Genomic DNA, 21264 nt, shown 5'->3' with positions numbered 1-21264 from the left:
TGAGGAGACAAGCAAACCCTTTGGAGAGGTTGAAATCAGCAATGGGATTCAGACCTGCTGGTGCTGGTCAACAGCCTGCACCCACCACTGACCCACAGCTGGGAGATGTCCAAGCAGGGGAGCTTTGTTCATGGCTGCTGCTACGGAGCAGAGCGGCTCCTATTATGCAGAGAGAAGATTCTCGCGCTCAAAGAAAGAAGTGCCCCTTAGAGGGGTTGGAGAGGAGATGAAAAGGAGGGAGACCCCCAGCGAGCTTTTTTCTTTTATCTTGCAGATGAACCAGCTGGCAGTAGCAGTAGAAACCAAAGGAGGAGCATGAAGCCTTTAAGAATCAGATTGCTAAATGTGGGGAAAACTGAAGCCAAAAACTAGGCCTGGACAAAACAGAGCACCAGAGTGGAAAAACAAGCACTGGAGGAGCTTAGCCAAAAGGGGAAAGAATAAAATAAACCAGCTCAGTTTGTCAATTCAAATCCCAACTCTGTGCTTTCAGGAGAGGAGACTTACAGAAGCTGAAGAACTGGCATTAAGTCTCCTTTGTAGCTGCAGCTGCTCACAGTTATCTGCCTCCGTGTTCCCTGGCAGACGGCACTGCAGCGCCGAAAGTTTGCAGATTTCCCAGGAAGGTAAGACAAGGCACCAAAGAGTGACCAGCGGATCCATTACGAACACGCACACGCCAGCAGACACACACGCTTGCCTAACAGGTAAGAAAGATCCTGTGACAGCATTGCCACGGCCCGCGGCAGCTTACGATTGCCTGCGGCTGCTCTGCATCAAGTCACTGATGGTGGGGGGCACGTGGTGCTCCCTCTGAAAGCCCTACTTGCTCAGCAAGGCTTTCTCATCTCTCTGGAGAGATGCTGCTGAGCCCTACTTTAATTGGCTTTCTGGTCCCAAGATGGATTTTTATCGGGCAAGAAGACCCCGCTACGGGATGTTGCACTACATCCTCCCTTCTCAAGAGTACTCTCATTTTTCAGAGCAAATGCCCATAAAAAGGGCATGATGTCAGGCACAGCATCTGCAGGATGTGCTGTGCTCCTCCATTACCGACCGCAGACTGATGGATGCTGCTGCTGCGCTGTCACCCCTGGCGGAAGCAATGCAAACCCCTTTTAACATCCACCCCGCCCCCCAGTTTCAGTAAAGACCCCGTGACACTTGGTGGAAAAAAAACCAACATTGTATTTGATTTACAATTAACAGGATTTACAAATAATGACAAAGTAACAGATTAGCCATGAAATTAGGATGCTTTTGTTGACGAAGGAGTAGCTGGCAAAGCACCTTTATGTAGAAGTCGTGTACCTCAGTCCTAAACAGTGTAAAATAACTTATAGCCCAGGCAGGTTGAGGAATGATTATACACAAATGCAACAAGTTGAGTACAAAACAAACCGCAAAAACCCTCCAGCCTATCGGGTAGGAAACCAGTTCTGGTGAGGCTTTTGATTTTCAGAAACTGAAGGAAAGGCCCACTGACACATACTAGGAAATTTTCAAAAAGGGGGAAAAAAAAATAACAATCAATAAACTGTGTGACAACCTACTGGGCAGGCAGCACGGGCGGCAGACATTGCATTAGCTTGCTGAGAATCAGCAGAGTCCGGGTGCTTGGCAGGACAATGCACGAAGGAGTACAGATGGCAGCGCTTCATTAAAATGCTACTTTACTGCCAAAGACTTGCAAGACAAAGAGGAATAAAGTTCTCTGATGTGCAATACAGCAATGTAAGAAGACGTACCTAACTTTTTGATTTGTACGGAGCTTACCTATATTGTAAACACACACTTTCTGACAAGATATTTCAATTTTCTTTGTTATGGGTTATGGTGTGTATTTAATCAAATGCAGCATTCCAAGGCTCAAAACTGACTGAGTGGTTTTCAATAGATGGGTATATGAATTTTCCAATATCATACTAGTATTTTACATCACAAATACAATAAAAACAAGTGATGGTATTTCTAGGACAGTTCCAAGATTCAAATAAAAAAATCATCAGAACCATTCTAAAATAAGATATTATACATAATCAAATCATGTTAAACAGCACACTCTCGGCAAGCAGCTAATTACAAGCATTCTGCTGGTCATGTTTTTCACACAAGTCATTCAATAGCACATAAATATTTCTTTTTCTGATCTGCTTCTTTTTACAAAACCATTCATCAGATTCACAGAATTAGTACAAGTAAGGCACATTAGCATATATCATAAAACTCACAATAATAACAAAGAGTTGTAAATTTTTAAGGACTAATTCCTTCTTTGCAGTGATTTCTGAAACGAATGAGACTTTATCAGTAGAACCCTCCTACACTGACATTACTCTTATTTCCATTGCAGCCAACTGTGGTGGGTGCAATACTGTGCATCACCATGGACATAAATAATTAAATTAAGAACCGTGTGTGGTAGCAAATCCCATTTTCAGATCTTCCAGAGAAATCAGACATGTTGTTCACAATGTTCCTTATGAGCATAGACTAAATTTTAGAGCTATATGGAAATCAATTTCCAGTTATCAAAATAAAAGGGGATATTGCATGTGTCTCTGAGTATGTTATTGTTTTCTTAGTACAAATATTGCTTAATGTAGAAAGGATGCTATAGTATAATGAATCCTAAATGCTGATGTCTCAGATTCTACTAAATTAAACGAACTATAGGTTTTCCTTCTTCCACCCCCCACCCTGCCCCCAACCAAAGGACTCTCCTTCCCACAGAAGATTCATTTACACACAACACAGCTTTTAATTAGAAGCATAATTTACAGTAAAAATTCTTTACATTACACCTCTGCTATCAAAAAAACATGAAATATTTCATTTAAAGTTGTAATTATACATTAAAAAATAGAACACTATTTCCTTAACAGGAAGAATGAATTTGAACATCTTCAGATCAGATTTCTTTATTGCGGCTTTTGAGTCAAAGGTCAGTCACTTTATTCTCTAACGCAGCTGCTATTTGCTGTAAACGGAAGGCAAGCTGCATTTTTTGTGCAGCTGGATCCTCTTCAAGTGCATTTATAATCTGGAGAAATAAACACAGAATGTTTAGAATCATTTAGCTTAAAATATATGACATAGTTCCTGGACCAAGTGTTTGATACTACTTCGGTTGTATAGAGTCTTCTGCATTCTCTCTGTATCAAAGATAAAGTCCATTTAGTAGGACACACATTCTATTTTTACACAAAGGCAATAAAAATGATCGTCTCCGTTACTTTATCTAAGTTGCTGTAATGTTTCCCATTATGCTGAGATTCAAGCAAATTAATAGGTAGCACTTTATCTTGTGAAATATTACATTCCAAGATGGAGCAGGCAGGGGAAAAAAGGTCTTTATAGCTATTTAAGAAACAGCACTTTCACTTGCGTTGCACCCTACAAGGCTTAAGGGTCATTTCTCAGCAGTAGTTAAGCTGCATCCGCTTTGGTTATGAGAAGCTCCTGGGTGGTCCACGCACTGGCATAAGGTAGGGCCACGCAAGGTCTCTTGTGTCTATAGGCAATGCAGGGAAGAAAGTGGTCTGGCCACAGCGTCAGGGGGCTGCCGGCAGCTCCCCTTGGCTCTCGCCAAGAAATGCTGCGACTCTGGCCCAGTACCACGTAGCTCAGGAAGCAATGAGCTCATCAGAGGAGCCCCCCAGCGTCCTGCATGCAGCCTCAGCTGTACGGAATATATATAAGAAGGTATGACTCTATGACACAAGGGATTTGAAAACAAGAGCTAGAAAAGGTCAACTGTTATGAGAAGGCTTTTCTTCAAATAGAGTTTTTTAGGGCTTCTCAAGATCAAATTTCAAAGGTTTCAAAAGGTTTTAATTTCCATCATCCTTTAGGAAAACTTTTCCACCAACTATTAGATTTCACCATTAGAAGAATGTATTACAAGGCAAAACCGTTCCTTTTCTAGAACTGGCTTTATTAATTTAAGTCAGACACTGTAAAAGCCGAAACCTTTAGCTCTGTTTAAATACCGTATAAATGTGCAAGTACAAGAACCACAGAAATAGAGTTTGCCTGTCACTACCTGTGAATCTTACTACTTCTTGCACATCATTGACAATGGAGATTAATGCAGTCAGTATCAATCAAACCAATAATTTAACTTTGAAGGGCTGGTATAGCATTTGAGTTTCAAACACAGGAGCAAATCTGTTTAGAAATAATTATTTTAATGGATTTGATTTTAGAGCATGAAAATATTTTTACAAGACAGAGTTAATAAACACTTACTAAAGTATTTAAGTTTGCGTTAATTTAATTTGATATTGTTCCCTTAATTTAAACAATTACATCTATCTGTAACTCCTCAAATCTAGACTAAATAATTCATGATTATCTCTGCTGGTGAATATATCCTTCATATAAATGTGGACAATTAGAATGTACCCACTTAGTCATTGTCAAGCCCTGCAGAGATGCAGAAGGTACAGCGCATGCCGGGAACCACTGCATCAGTAATAAGGACAAGGGCAGCTGCAAAATGTTCCAATTTATGCAAATTAAAACATTTTCATGGAAAATAAATAACCTTGATTAATTTTACTGAATGGTTCTTGACAGATTATCTCCATAACTCTGAATTAGCAGCCTTTTCATCAGATGCACCTTGTTGTTACACAGTGATGTACGTGAAAGGAAGAGCGGCAGCTATGCACTGGGTTTTGGTGGCCTGCCACTAATGAAGTCCCACAGACCGGTGACTCCACCTGTGCCTGTCACCAAACATGAAACCATGAGTGGAAGCAGGACACAGGAGTGTGGAAGAATCAGGGCTTTACGGTCCCTCTGTCAGCCAGGACCCCTGAGTGTTTCTGTAAGAGGGCAGGCCATGGATACACTGGGGAAGGTGCTGAAAGCAGCTTGGTTTGCACTGGGGACGAGGGGCGAGGAAACAGATGCCATTGGGTTGGCCTGCATTCCTCTGGCCGCTTCCCCTACTGACCCTCATTGCAAGACTTCTCAGGGCAGTTTGATTTTCCCTGCTTACATCTGTTTGAAAGCTGCGACAGGCTGGCTGCTCCTGTATAAAGCAGCTGCAGTGAAGCTGAGGATGAGACTCACTGCCTTAGCGCTAAATGTAAGTGAAAACACGAACTGTGCTGAGGTGCAAGACAAACCAAAGAGAGCTCACATGTGCTGCACTCCTTTTTGATTCAGCATCTGTTCTTACTTGCTTTGATTTAATTCTGAGAGTTTTCTGGAAGCATTCATTTCCATGGAAACCTTTGAATAAAAGTTTCCTTCTCTCTTTTTGTTTTCAGATTAAGTTTGGAGAGCCATAGCCACAGCCCAGCTACACTGGTATATTCTTTGTCCCTCTTTCCACAGGGCGTGAAAAACTTAAGAAACATTTTGGATGGCATCTGTAAGCCTGCTTTTGAATCAAGCTATATTCAACAGTTACTCTACTTCGCTTTACCTTGGGCAGGCACTTCATTTGGCATGGCAAAACAGGGACAGTAGCATGCATGGAAGTTTTAAGTGCATCTAACTAATAAAAAAGTCATGGTGGCCCCCATTCCTACAAGCAAAAAAACTTTAATGGATTCTTCCTAATAAAAAAACCCCGCTGGCTTGAAACCTGATATAGCTCTGATGATTACTTTTTGCTTAGTGACATTCTTATGTCCTAATTCTTAGGAATTAGGGTGGTAGAACTGAAGAGAAACGATTTTTAAATCCATTTCTCTTCCAGATCTTGTTAAACTATCACTTTTAAACTGTCACAAAACCAGACAGCCCATAATGAAATTGTTCATTTACAACAACACACCCTTGAGCAGTGTAATTGCCAAGCAAAGTGTGTAACTTCGAAACCTGAGCTTTCTGTTCAGCATTGCTTTTAGCTGGTTACCCAGGGAATTCCAGAAGTCATTCCCTTAGACTGATGTTAGCCTTCATAACCTTTTAGCATTGATATTAAAAAATGAAAACAACAGCCGCAACTTACCTCATCGTAGTATTTGTTAGTATACTGGTAGAGTTGGTGTAGAGCCACAAGTGTATTTAAGGAATCGGTATGTGCCTGTTAACACAAGCAGGCAGCAAACATGTCAAAATATGATCACAGACAGCTGAAAGTTATGCGCATGCACAACTGTTGGATACAATTTACAAGATTTCCAAATGCAAGGTCCGTATCCTGTAACTTTTGCTAAATGACAGCTGAGGCAGAAAAAAGGGGTGAGAAACTTTTGTTTGGTGATTTTTAGATCAAGGCTTTCCCACTGGTGTTTGTCCACCCTGCCTACAACTCTAACACTGGAGATGGAAAATATTTTGACCTCTGAACAATAAACCGTAGACTACAGAAGAAACATCTGTTAGCAACATGGGCACATATAACTAAAGCGTTTACTTTGTTAAATCTACGTATTGCTGAGGTATTAAAGCATTGATTCTGTCACTGTCGTGGTTGTTTGAAATCCTTTCTCCAGCTCTTTGAAATTATTCACACATCACTACAGCAAAGGTGTAACGCATCAGGATCGTGAGCACATATATGTTTGGAAAAAGCCATCTGAATCATGAAGATGGAAAGCAGGGTCGGGCGAGAGAGGGAGACAGACACAAAGGACTTTAAATGAAGCAGGAAATAATCCTTCCATCACCCCTTCCTCCCTCCCCCCAACATTTACCTTATTCAGTGAATGTTCTCTACTTGTCTAAACAGGTGTTTTTCATTCAAAGGTATAGGATTCAAACTTCTAGCTATGCCTTTAGTCTTTTAAGTCAGTTAAGAAAATTAAGAATTGCAAAATATTGATACCGGTGTAAATGATTACCCAAGGCCTAAAGCAGCAGAGAAACATCCATCTTTCCTTGCTCTATAAAAGTCACTTCTAGAGCTGATCAAAATTTGCTATGTTCGATCACCCCTTCCATATTCATTTTTATCATAATTTATAATGTAAATAGAAAGGATCAACATGTTCTGCTGATGTTAAAACATTCTACTGAATTTACTTCTAATCAGCAAATCTTTTAAACTTACATACATCTCAATTTGTGTAATAAGTAAAGTGAACTGGAAAATTAAATGTCACTGCAGATGAGTTTTGTAGTGAATGACTGAAAATGGAAATACTCTCATGAGGATGTTGATCTGCAAGATGTTAGGTCTTAAGGGCACTGAAATAAACAAACTCCAAAAAATTCCCAAACATCCTCCTTACGCTACAGCACTTCAACTAAATTAAGCAAATGAGCAAACCAGCCAGTAAGTACACTGTCTTTTTGCTCAGGCTAAACATCTTTTAAGACTAGTGAGAGCCTCTCCTGGTTCTCCAAGTTAAATTGAGTGCTTCAAAGGCATAAGCCTCCTCTAGCTAAGCCGAGCTGCAGAGCAGACAGGCTCTTTCAAGGCTGAAGCAGATTTTGCAGTGTCTTTGCTCCACCTGTCTCCAGCCACAGTCCCCAGCTATCAACCACACCCCTCTGCTCTTCTCCATGACAGGTAACCCCCGATAACCTATAAATGCAAAAAGAAAAAGTGCCACTGAGCGAGCACACGGTGAGCTTCTGACATGCAGTGTAAAGCGGAAGTATTGCCTTTGTACAGACAGGGCTAAACCAGGCTATATTTGGTGTATATGCCTCCTCTTTCATTTCTGGAATCTAGTTTTTGCTGTGGTATCACTCTGAATTTAGTCATTACTTCTCATCAATATGATCAATGCTAAAAATCCTCTGTATGCTGTGGAGAGGAAAAACAATTAGAGTGCTATAATTTTTCTGCAATGGATGTGAAAAAATCTGAATATTTTGTTCTGGGACCTACATCATCACTCAGATAATTAATGATGATGACCACTCTTGGTTCCAATCAGTAATCAATATTTCAAAGGGCTAAAAGGCACGACTACACTCAACGGGAATATTTCATAGATTTATGAGTATCTCATTTGATGTTTGCACATACAAAACCCCCCTTGCTGAGTCAGAAAGAGAAGACAAAGAAACACAGTGCTAGTTCCAATTTCAGGACAAGAAAATGGAATTTATTCTTACCCTAGAAATCTCTGCTAGGTGGGTATTCATATCTTGGTCACTAACTGGCACCATCTGACGAATACCTTTGTAGTAACTGAAACAGATGAAGACAGACTTTCAATTAGGTGAATGAAATACAGTGTGTTTTTTCAGTAATTCTGTCTTTCAATTTTGCAATTACTTTAAATATGCCTCCTAATAATGCAGGAGATGCTCTACCACAACAGACCAATGATTCCTTTAGAAATCCTGCCTTCCAACAGTCATCAGTATGTTCACAACAGAGGCAAATCATACCTGACTGCACAGGGCCGTACCACAGGAAAGAAATATATTTACAATCGCAGCTGATGATTACTTTAGGCCTTCAAACTTCTGAAGTCATCAGCTAGCAAGAGTTTTGTCCTGTGGCAGATCTTCTGCAGTATTCACAGAATTGCCAATTAAGTAAATGAATAAAGTTCAGAGATGGAAGAAAAAAATGTGTGTGTAAAAATGTTTCCAGGCTTTGATCTCTACTGAGTTATGGAAGTGCAGCGCTGGTTAGACATATCGTATGGGCAACAACAACCACTGCAGAAAACAGCATCATATTTTGTTCTGAATAAATCTATCCATCCATCTGCACAGATACAAACACGCACTGGGTCATAACGCTGCTCTGTTTCAACCTTGCCAACACTACCACCAAGGGAGTGTTGTAACATTCAGGTGTAAAATTTTTAACATTTGGCAGTTGACTTTGACTATCTCAGCATTCGCTTTTCCTCTTACACAGGCTTAAAGCCCTAAAAACACTGAATAAGGATGAAAAGAGTCTATACTTACTCTTCCACCATTTTCTTATAATTAGAGATCTCTTTCGCATAAAGTAATTTATTACTTGGAGAATCCTGAAAAATATATCATAGAGAGAAACTTGGTTGATTTATGAACACCTCTAGGAAGCAAAAGAAAGTAAAAACCTCAAGATCAAGCCTTTATATTCATATGCACTTGAGCTTTACAGATATTAACATCTGGATGCTTATTAACATTGGTGGGATTATTTGTCCTAAAAGGACAAAGTTTACACACAGCATTACTGTTGAGGGTTACAAATATATTAATGCAAGATGATACTAAATTATTGGTGGACATGAAATCATCAGTATTTGAATTTGCCTTTTATAAAAGCAGTTGCTATTTTCTCCTTTTTGTAAATATTAATTGGCAGACTACATAGTAATGCTGACACGTTCACCAACCTGTTAAGTGGTGAAATGCTAACTTCATTATAAAACTAAAAAGAAACTATCAAGGCTGTATCCCCTCAGAGAATGGGTATTGTCTATGAGGATGCCCTTTGTCTTGTCAGGCATGAGCATAGTCAGAATGTAGAATGCAAATCACTTACTCTGCTTAATTTGTGCTCTGTTCTTGTGCAAGCATCCATGAAAGTCTGTGCAATGACTGACAAGGAAGCATCTACTACTTCATGAACATGAACATCAAAGATGAAATGGGGATTTTTCAGTATGTTTACCCAGAATCTAAGAGGCAGGCTGCAAAGCAAGGAAAAAGATAAATAATCCTTTTTAAACAATAAAAGTTGTACAACGAGCAAATCGCATGAAATTAAGAACGGGTTTTGAATTTTGATGTCCTCACAACAGTGAAGCTTCATTTTATATTTCAACATTTATACAAGCTATCTGTTGTCTGGTTTCCGTGACTGAAAACCAAGCCTTTACAAATCTCATGGAAAAACCCATAGGAGAAAAGTCTTGAGTGCCCCAAAATAGCAAGAGATGTCTGAGTGGTTAGAGAAACTACCCGAGTAATATTTTATTAGATTTTGTGCTTTGACAGGTAAATCCAGTCCCATTTTTCTTTTGCTTTCCTCTTCTCTGAGGAAAGACAGAAAGTGACGTGGTACATCTGCCAACGATAACCCCATAGGTAGGCTGGTTTCATTTTTGCAGCTCCTAGGCTTACAGGGAATCTTTTTGATTACATAAACATATTAAATCAATTAAAACGATTCTGAGAATTAGAAATGTATATACGTACATACATTTACCTTGATTTGTGGTGAGTGCCAGTACATACCTGGGAATTACACTCATTTCTCTGCAATACAAGGATTACTCTGTTCATACTGTACCTGTTTGTTTTCCAGATGTGAATGGTATCTTCATCCTTGATGTCATGTTTTTCTGCTTGCTCATCAAGAAAGTCAAAGAAGTATTTCACAGCTGGTGGCACCACATGGTTCGAGTTGAGCACACTATGAAAGAAGTTATCTACAAACTGCTGAAGTGTCCCCTTAAAAGTAAAATTTAAAAAAATGCGTTATATTTGTGTTACAGGATGAACTCAGTGCCACCCAGGAATCTTTTATTCCTGTTGACATTAACAGCCCATAATCCAGTTGCAGTTACTGATGGCCTTTATCCTAAGTGCTAAGTGTACCAGGTGACAAAAACCAAGCAACTTGTTAGTGCAGCGACCTTGCAAAGTGCCAACACAGTAAAGACCTTCTAAAGAACAATTTTATGTTCTAGCCTGAAAGGTTGTGCCTTCACCAACTATTCTAAAGTTTGCACAGAAAGGCGTGCTTTCTGCTTGACAGAAGAAGCAGAAACTGGTTGCTAAGTATACAATACATTTAAACTTCAGGGTTGTTGTGCACATTAAAATAATTGTTAGCCATTTTTTTAATGGCTTTGCAGCTTCCCACCTCCAGTTTCTCTGGCTCCATGAAATTTTTAGAAAGAGACAGAGGAAAAAGTACCAGTGAGCATTTGACTTTTTGTTTAAGGGCAAGCACTTGGGTCTCATCAGACACCCAGTTTGGCCCAGCTCCATGAGCTCCACTGAGCCCAAGGAGTGAAGCATCCCAGAAGGACTGTGTGCTTGGTTGGGTTCCTGCATCTGCCTGGACCTTAGAGATTGTGACCTCAGAGATTTCCCCCTTGGTTTAGAGATGACCCCATTGAGGCCACATGCAGTTCATCCCCACTCAGCTGGTTGGCCCTATGGATGCATTTGAAGGGCTACACCCTCTTTCACTGTCACTCCAGCTGCCAGCCTCAGAACAGGCAGGGACCAGGAAGGCAAGGAGCCCATAGCCACTCTGCTGTTAGCAAGGACACATCAACAGTCCGTGTGTTGGAGGGATAGCTGTGGTCCCAGCCATAACACCTCACCAGCTCTGCATGAGTTAGTAAAGCTCCAGACTGGTAATGTATAAACTAGCTATAGTGAACAGAAAAGCGGCAGCTGCAACGGAGTTATGAACAGCACAGAGGGATGTAAGTATCTTGATGGCTCTTTGTCCTGAGTCTGTGTTGTCTATGTGCAGGCTTTCCTTCATGTCCACTTTCACACTTGGACAAATGGCCTTAGCTGGGGCCAGACCGCTCTCATTTTCATGAGGAGTCTGGCTTTAGGGTCATTAAACACATTATTTTAAATTCCTTCTGCAAGGAGGAATGCTTCACAAAGTTGTGATCCGTTCTGCAGCATAAGCACTAAAACTACTCTAAAAGGACTATTATTATAGGAAAACATTCTTATTTTTCTAGGTTATACTGCAGCACTGGTCACACACAAGAATAGGAAAATACAAGGCTCTGTAGCAGTTCATAAAGCATTTTGTTCAAAAGAAAACCTAACAAAATATTATCTAAACAGGTGGCACAGAGCAGAATACCCATTTTTGTCTTGCAAGAAAAATATCTTATTTAATGAACACATAATCATGGTTATCAGCTTTGATCGGGGAGTATTACTTTATCTCTTTCCCAGTAATGTTCCTCAGGGCATATTAATCATTGGAAGTTCTTAACACCAGCTTGTAAGTATGACACATTCAAAACTGCAGCCAAACACACGACTAATATTTGCATCATTTTCTTCAGTTGTACCTCAAAATCTACAGAAGTAAGGTGTAACCATGGCACATCTGAGACTTACCTTCACAGAAAGAAGTCTGGTCAGGTAGATTTCTGTAATAGCTTTGGTCCTCTCTTTTTCTTTCACACTGCCCCGCTTTGATTTACCTTCATCTATTTCATCTACTGGCCGGACTAGATGCCAGACCTTATTTTCATCTTCCAAGAGTGCATGTCCTAGAAACAGCAATCACAATAATTCAAAAAAATGCCTCATATCGAAAACAGCAACCCCAAACCCCCATATACATAAGTACATGTAAGATCTTCGTTCCCTATCCTGCACATACCCGTCCTCTTGCTAAAAGGATCTAGACTACTCTGTTCCTGTCCAGCCCACACAACTCAAGCTAAGTGCTGAACCTAAGTTGAAAAAGCTTGCTTTTGCATAGGGAGAGGAAGGAATCACATAATAAGGAAACTCCTGTTTGGTCACATAAGCACAGTATGTGCATTTTTTGAGGTCCACACATTGACGTACTCTACCCCATTCTGAATTCTTGGAGACACGATCAAGTTACAGAAACTCAGCTAGTTCTGACCCGACAGCCACCACAGAAAGAGCAATTTTATCCTACTCCAGGTACAAGGAAAGATAGCGCTGTGGTAGTTGTGGTGAATTTTTCAGTGGTAATTAGAGAATTTATTATCTCAACCTTTTTTCTAGGTATCACCATTACAATTTACATTTTCCCCTAACTTCTGAATTCAAAGTATGGTACCTCAGTTCAAACCTGCTTTTATCAGCACTTGACCAGTGCCACTTCACTTTGTAACTTAAAAGGAGGAAAAATGCATCCCTTTGTTGAGAGGATGTGAATTCCAGCAGACAGAGGTAATGACTGCAGCAAATTTTATAATCCATTATAAATCAGATTTTTTAAAATTTGTCAGCATTCATAGCTTAAACCAGAGAAAGAGACTTACATCAAGTCTGTTACCATATAGCAGAAACAGGAGTAAGAACCTGGATGCTAATGACAGCTCATCTGAATACAGTGCCTTACTATGCTATCCATGGCTCGGTCACACACCTGGTCCCTGAGCTTAGTTCCATGATCACGCAGTGGAATAAAGGGAGTCTTGCATTTCAGCATCAACATGAATGTTCAGACAAACTCTACGCTTGAGAATCTTTTCTTACAAACAGTTTAAAAAGACAGGATACAATCATTTTAACTTGCAATTAATATCCCTTCAAAAAAGATTCTCTGACAAAAACTTAGTATAAAATCTCCTGGTTTTGCTTGTTCTTCCCTTAATTTCTGAATTTTTACATCTGCTTGGCATAGTCTCTAAAATCAATGGTGCTTTTCCAGTGGAAGTTATCAGTGCATTTAAAATCATTGACGACTTAAAAACGGGAAAGTTATTTTTCCTATAAAAATCGTGATTCTGTCATATTGCACAAAGTATTTTGCATTACTGCTAAGTTTTATCCTTTAATATACATATCTAATATAACTAAACCCCAGTTACAGCAGAAAATATCACTTTCTAATTGCATGAGTTTTTTCTTCAAAATTTTGGCCGTAGTAATTTATTAAGTTACTCAACAGCTACTAAATTAAATTTACTAGCTTGAACCTATGTTAGTATTTTACATCTCAGGGGAAAATAATACTTAGGTGCAATGTGGCCAAGCCAACACTTCCACTTGAATCTACTTTATATATCCTCATGGGAAGCACTAGCTATGCAGTCTTCTGGGGCCTTTGCTTCTCTTTAACCAGGTAGGGAAAAAAATAAATCCCACATTAAATCACGTTGTCCTTTGAGAGTCCTTAATTTGACCTGGAAGTTCATGTGAATGAAGCAAGAACGAAATAAAAGCTATCACTTTATTTTGAAGCAGCTGCGATTCTGCAACAGATACCATTTACTGCAATCATCTGCCAGTACAGTAAGAACTGCTGCTGGGCCTGCAGCCTGGAATTTCTTTTGCAATGTCTGTTATTTACTTTTGTAAATTAATAGATCAAATCATGCATTTAGAGCAGAAACTATTTTCCAGCCTTATGTCAGTTGCTTGGTACGCTTCTGCTTCCTCCTTTGATTCAGAGGAATTTATCCTCTCTTTGCCCTCCTGATGGTATATGGCCCAGTTTAACTTTGCAGAGAAGAGAAACAACCCAAGGGGTTTCCACTGAGGTTAATGGCCCTTATGTGCAGCTTAATTTGGCCCGTGTTTGTTTAGCAACGACGGAATTGGCTACTAGTGAAATAGTAGTTGTTTCATAGGAAAGCAGGGATTAAGAGACTACAGCTCAAGCAGATGAACTTCTGCAACACAAAGATCCCACTTCATTGCTAAAAATAAGAAGAAAGAGGAAGAGAAATTCAAACATGGGGCCACAAAACATGTCAGCAGTATTGCTGCTCAGAGAAAAGAACATCTCTGTGAGATAATGTTTTTCCCAATGGAAAAGTAGGAGGTGAAGAAAATAAAAGGTAGGGCAAAACACCTCCTTTTTTATTGCAATAACCACATTAGATGTCAAGCCGTAAGCAGGGAGAAGACTGTGCCCACTGAGTCAAAAGCTTCCCCCCAAACTCTTAATCTTGGCCCTTGGACATTCTTTGGCCAATATAAAATAACGCTGGGAGGAGTTAATGCCAATCATTGACTGCAGTGACTAATTATAGTGGTATGAACCATGATGTAAACATGATGGAGGTAAGTGAGATGGTGAGAGACAAAACAGCTCCTTTCCCCTTGTGTGGCCTGCAGCTCATTAGCTTCCTTCCAGTCTCCTCCCCTCCTGTGAATAGACTGCTCCATGGGGGTGAAAAAAGGGCTGCCCTACACAGATCTGCTGATCAGTATTTCTGATCTGCAACACTATTTTTATTCAGAATGAAAACACAGAAACCAATCAACCAAACAAAAAACCCGGAGAAAAACCCCAGAATAACAGCGCATGTTCTTTTAGCTTACAGTACAGAAATACTAGCACGAAATCACTGAAACCATTCTCCATCTTGACACAAATTAGTAATTGCATTTATTATCTCCAGAAGCAAAAGATGCTGCATTTAATTTGTCACAACCTCCAGCTTCTAGTGTCTTCCTGTTAGAAGCTTTGAATCAAAAGCAGTATGGAAGCAATGCCAGGATTTAGAGCAACATCTCTGAACACGGTTTTACATTTTTGTTCTGTGCAAAGCCTAGTACTTTGGCAGACAGTCAACGGCTTCAGCTGACACTTCTCAATGCAAAAGGTGCAAGTTAATGAGAGACTCTGAATAAAAGGAAAACCACTTTGTCACAGGCCTCATTTCATAGAGCTGGGATAGGATTTCTGTTTATTCCAACCCTGTAAATCCCTGTGTCATATAAATGTGTATGTGTGGGAGGGGAAGCCTCTGATCCTCTTCTGTCCCTTTTATATGCATAGTGTCTCACAAATCACTCTTACTGCAAACTCTTGCTTTGTGCTACCTTTGTAGTATTTTATAGCTTTCCAAAAGAACAAGTTGGCACCAGATAGCTCAGAGGACCCTCTGGCACTAAAGAAAATGGGCTAGGCTGGCACAAAACATCGCCTTCCCAAATTTGTACTCTACCATGGTGCAAGACAGGGTTTGGAGAATAAACATGGCAGAAGTTGTCTTCACCCCATACTTTGGGATCAATTCTTTGCAGATTCTTCTCTGGTGTATGAGAGCCCTTGTGTGAGAGCACTGCCCCCAGAAGTCTGCTCTTCCTTTACAATTTAGTATGCCACACGTATAACTTAAGGAGTTAATCTTGGAATGCAGATCACGTATATTCAAAGAGCTTCACCATACTGAATCATAGCTAAAGATATAATTGTAGAGAAGGAGGAAAAATAAAAACCCCACAAACAGCAAAAAAAGAAAACCACATGGTCCGGTCCTCTACTGCCTGCCACAAGGGTAGAGAGGTGGGGAGGATGAAGACTGACAGCCCAGAATGGATGACTGAACACTGCTCTGTGTTAAGAAAGCAAAACAAGCTAAGGACACCATCAAGCTCCATTCATGGTCCACTCCACTTCTTTAGAGTGGAGGCAACTACCGTCTCACCAGTTATCTCCGCAATTCGTGCTACCGAACTGAACAGGGACTACGAAACAGCTCACTGGCTGCACTTCACTGTTCTCTTTATTAAAATGGATGACTTTTTAAGTTAACATGCTGGGTTGGCACCTGCTATGACAGAGTAGCCACCATTTGGCCCACTATGGCAGGCACTTGCAGTAAAGGGGTGAGAGGATAGCAGTCAAGGTATAGCCACGACAGTTAAAAGACCTTTCAAGGATGCTGGGAAGAGTCTCAACAGAAAGCATCCAGGAGGACAGAGTAAAAAGTAAACAGCAAGTAATTCTGCCTGTCCTAATTTCCTGTCCAACAGTCAATATAAATTAAATGGAAGTCTGTACATTTATGTTAAATAGCAATATATGTCCGAGCTATCAGCTGAGACCCATCTTCTTGAAAAATATACAATTCTGGCATACTATTTCCAATCTGTGTGACTGCCCAGGCCTTGAAACCTATTAAATCTGAGATCAGTAAATCTGTTTAAAGGAATGAAACTATTAGATGAAGCTTTTGCAATAAGTGCCAGACAGAAAAGCATATCAAATGAGTTCATAGAAGGAAGAACATTCTCAACAATTACTGTTCCATAAATCTAACTTCTACCTTTTGTAAAATAACTGAATATAAGGATAAAAAAACGTAGAGAAACCGAACATCTTAAATGTAAAGGAAACACATGTGACAAAGAACATAAATTTTCAAGTAAGTATTTCCATAATAATCTGAGTGCATTTTAGTCTGTAATGGATATTGTGTCTCAAGAGATTTTGAGATAAAGGAAATTGGTCTAGATAGAATACTAACATGTAGACATAAAAGCTTTAAAAGACAGGTTGCAAGCTAACAGGTTGTCTTCCGTGCTGAGAAGTCCAGCATACTGTAGTAAACAGCAATGCAAGAATTATGAAACAGCTGCAACAGTGATGTGAAAGAGAGGAAACATTATATGGGAATTCCTGACACTAATTTACAGTGGATTGCAAATCTCACAAAGAAGAAAGGATCTGTGGAAAATGCTGCATCTAAGGAGAAAACATGTATGGAATAAATGAAGCCAACTAACAAACCCTGGAAAAACCAAGCTAGCGTAGCTGGTGAAACATCACTCAAAGGGAGGGAGACACAAAATATGAATTTACAGAGATAAACTTGCAAGGCAACATTAATTGTAAGAAATGCAATAATAAAAAGGCGTCAGACCCATTATGTCACAGAAAGGGGAGCTGGTCTCTGTTGTGGTTCATCTAGAACACTGCATTCAATTCTCAGTCTAATTAGTGGAAGAAACGTGGAGAGGAAAGTGAGTAAAGGAAGAAAGAAGAAGAAAAAGAAATCAAGCTTTGCACAGATGAAACATATGGTTTGACTGTAGATGTAGTGGGATTAGGAAACAAAATATGCAAGGAAATATTTGCTAAGAATGCCTTCTATTAAGCTGGGGTATGGATGCACAGCAATTAGGGTTAAAGCCTCATTATTTAAGGTTTTAATAATGAGGACAAAGAAAACCATTGCAAGTCTAGAGTGAGTAACACAAAACAAATAAGACCCATGTAGTCTGGTGGGGAATATCTAGCTCCACAGACGTGCTCGAAAAATAAGATCAAGAGAGCGGTATCATTCCTCTTGAGTGAGTTTTGACTTCTAGTCATCTTGGGAGGTAGGGAGGCCACAAGATACTTACTTTCCCCTGGGACATCTTGCTGATTATCCTCTGGTTGCTGGGAAATTCCCATTTTTGATAAGATGAGCGTGGCACCATCTCGGACCTTTGAAAATACAAACACAAGGATGTTATTTGAAAGAAGTACACACTACTGAACCTATTTCTCATAACCTAAACTGCAGTTTCTGTGATCTTTTTCAGGGAATCTAGACCTATGAATAATGCTGCCCTTCAAAGGCTTCTTCGGCAACTGGCTCTGCAATTCAGAACATACTCCCTCCCCTTCCCTTACTAAGACATGCCATCAACACCTCCTCTAAGATTACTGAAAATGCTAGAAACATCTCCAAGACTTAAGGGGTTCATCAATCTGGTGCAGGCACCCTTTGTACAAAAATGGGGCTTATCATGAAGAATCAGACTCGTCTATTTTTTGAAGGAAAACTAACTCACTCTATATTTCCTAATCAGAATATATGCTGTATGAAAGCAACAAATAGCATACAAAGAAAGATAAGTGCATTTCAAGTGCTTGGTAGAGTGCATAGTACGAAACCTAAAAGAGAATGTACAAAAGCATCAACATCTGCTCTCCTGACTGGGCTGTTGAACAAACCAGACCAACTCAAAATCTATTTAGCAGCAGAGCAAGGACAAAGAGAATTCTCAGGGGTAGAAAGTGGCAGAAAACAGAAGAGATGAATACAAGACCTAACAAAAGGAGCTTTAGAATGTTCAAAGGGGAATTTGGATTTGGACACTGCACTGATGACGAAATCAAAGTACTGGCATTTAGGTGACGAGTTCTTGGTAAGACATTCAGGCAATATGTCTTGACCTAGACTTTCATATTTCCAAGCTTTTATTGCCTAGACCCAGAGCTAGGGTTTTTTTTTGTTTCTTTATGTAGCACAGAAGTTTCTCTAAAAACAAATAAAGATTTTATTTATTACAAGAGAACAGTTAACAGATGCGAACAACTGCTCTGAAACACCTCCTTACATTATAATGCATTAGTGTGTTGATACGTTTCCATCTGCCATCTCTTTGGGATGTTAAATCCAAGTCTGAGAGGATCTGTGCAGTAGAACCTGGACGCCACTCTAAGGGGTAATTAAAATGAGAAAAAAACAGTTTTTAACAATGTGCAAAAATAACTACTCCAAGAATGTTTCCGTTTAGAGAACCAGCGAAGCATTGTGCAACATTAAAAGTAGTAATTTGGCACATGCCAAGATGTGTGGTTTTTATTGCTTAATAGGTTGGTCTTTATTACAGAAGTTTGCATGAGCTATTCCTAACCATGCACATGAGTTCTGATTATTTTCTATACAAAGTTACATTCTTTTGAACAGAATACTACAAAATTATATAATTTTATGTATTATATATATAATACACTATATATATAACATAAATACTATAAATTATATATATATATATAAAAATAATACAAATTGCTATCAGTCCAAAATAGAGTAGGACTTCACACAGAATAGACAAGGCATTTTTAGGGAATTCAGTAGGATTTTCTAAGAGCAGGAATTGCATCCTGTACTTTCAGATTAAGACAGTAATGAAGATATTGCAAAACTATTAATTGGAACAATTATTATGAGAATATTAGGCATTTTACATTACATCAATTTTTTTTTTCTCGAGAACAGCAATTTTAAAAGCCTTCAAGGAGGATTAGCTGGGTGGCTCATCATCTCCTCAACATGCAGCTCCTGTAAGTTATAACTCTTGAATAACCATCATAAAGGCAAGTCAAAATCAGTACCAGTTTCTGAAACTGCATCATTACTTTTCCATCAGTTAATTGTCCATGCTGTCATTATCACATTAATTAGTACCTGAGATACTGACTCTGTCAAGACATGAATACATTTGTGCTAACAGTCATTAACAGGCTCTTTGCACACTAATGACAGTATATCAAAACTTTAAGAGTCAGGAAAAAGAACTCTGTAAGAAAGCAGTAATTTTTAATGCATATTAAGATTGCTGCAAAATGCTGTAATTTTGCATCCAGCTGAACATGAATTCAACTTTTTTTTTTTAAAAAAAAACAACCCCGCAACAAATTGCTTTTATATACTTTTTTTTGGGAAAATACAGAATCACAACATGCTTCACCTGCTCAATATAATACCACAAGTAGCCACCTACCAAGAACTACACTCTCAGCTTTTGGCCACTGAGAACATGGCAGATTTCGATAGACTTGGTCTATTATCTTTTCCTTTACTTGTGATATAGTATCACAGTTCAGCACTTTCACAGGTATGGAATCGGCTCCTCCATCCTGTACATACACATTTACTGTCTGTAAAAAAGAGAATGTACATGGTTATTAAGACAAATCAGTGGTGAATTACCTCTGAACTTGTTTTTCTGGGCAATTTAAATGCAAACAATATCTAAAATTCACTGTGCAATGATTATTGCCTAGCAACACATATTTGCAATGGGAGTATGGATTATCTGAGGGATTCTTTGCTGTTATGCAGCCAACCAGCCATCATAAATTCCAACTAAACCCTCCCACTATAACAAAATAGAAAAGATGCACAACAGATTTACTCATGTCTAATATGCTACTATCATTGAGTCTTGGGAATTTATTAAAAAGGGACACACAAGAACAAAGCAGTTGGACTACTGACTAGTTACAGGCTTCTCATATAACCTGATAACCTGGAACATAGAAAAGCACAAGTAATGCAGTGACCAAACTTAATAAATTCCCAATACTCATTTGAGCTGCTCTTTGCTGAACTCCTTAGAATACTGTGTGCTTTTGCCTTCCTTTATGCTGTCTTTATGGTTGTGGTTTACTTCTCAGGTTGAGCAGACTAGGTCTGTACATATGATCCCTTAATATGGCTCAACTGATGAGCAGTGACTTGTTTAGCTCCCATTAACTACCTCCTGTGACCAGCTGTTCATTAGAGATATATAAATACACACATATATGTATATATAAAAGCCATTTTTATAATATTTGGTGTTTGAAGACTTCATTTACCGATTACTATTGTCACAATAACTCTAATAGCTCCAGGAAATACACCTAAGTAGTTTATACAAGTTCCAAAATATTACTGATAATATTGACATGTTTTTTTTAATGTTAAAGAGAATATCTTGAAAGCCTGTAATCTGCTAAATCTAGAGTAATTTTTTTTAAAGTAGCTTTACTATATAAGTGTCAGTTTTAATATAGACAAAAGCAAATGAGAAAACAATGGCCAGGAAACCTCCCCAGTAGTAGGAAAAAACCACCAAAACCAAACAGACGTTATGAAAAGCCCCCTTCTTTCACTAGGTGAATCAGTACAACAGCTCAGAGTCCTCGTGGATCTTTTGCTAGTCAGCTTTGGAGGCCAGGCACATCTGAGGCATCGCAGCTCTCAGATACATACAGTTCTGCTAACCATAATACCTGAATTTATAATCTCATACCTCATAAATAAATTTGTATGGCTGGTATTTTTAAATACTGAAGAAAAGTTAGGCCATACGGCAGTCAAATTAAACATGATTGCACTGTCCCCTGACAGAACTCTCAAACTA

At 39.2% G+C, this 21264-nt stretch overlaps 1 protein-coding gene across 4 annotated transcripts in view; it reads right to left on the bottom strand.

Moving 5' to 3' along the window:
- Window positions 1-1168: 1168 nt before the first annotated feature.
- PLXNB2 (plexin B2) overlaps window positions 1169-21264 on the bottom strand; it is a 267945-nt gene continuing 247849 nt past the window's right edge. For all 4 annotated transcript variants that reach the window (XM_040594019.1, XM_040594021.1, XM_040594018.1 and 1 more), the window contains exons 29-38: window positions 19858-20014; window positions 18688-18788; window positions 17704-17788; window positions 11974-12128; window positions 10160-10320; window positions 9410-9557; window positions 8842-8906; window positions 8032-8107; window positions 5972-6046; window positions 1169-3043 (exon numbers count right to left, since the gene is read on the bottom strand). In XM_040594019.1, the coding sequence (XP_040449953.1) occupies window positions 2939-3043; window positions 5972-6046; window positions 8032-8107; window positions 8842-8906; window positions 9410-9557; window positions 10160-10320; window positions 11974-12128; window positions 17704-17788; window positions 18688-18788; window positions 19858-20014 (1128 nt within the window). In that variant the 3' untranslated portion in view covers window positions 1169-2938. The remainder of the gene's footprint in view (window positions 3044-5971; window positions 6047-8031; window positions 8108-8841; window positions 8907-9409; window positions 9558-10159; window positions 10321-11973; window positions 12129-17703; window positions 17789-18687; window positions 18789-19857; window positions 20015-21264) is intronic.

Source organism: Falco naumanni, chromosome 5 (genome assembly GCF_017639655.2).
Source record: "Falco naumanni isolate bFalNau1 chromosome 5, bFalNau1.pat, whole genome shotgun sequence".
Classification (NCBI taxonomy): Eukaryota; Metazoa; Chordata; class Aves; order Falconiformes; family Falconidae; genus Falco; species Falco naumanni.
The sequence above is the reverse complement of the archived record's forward strand: the minus strand, read 5'-3'. Positions and strand labels throughout refer to the sequence as shown.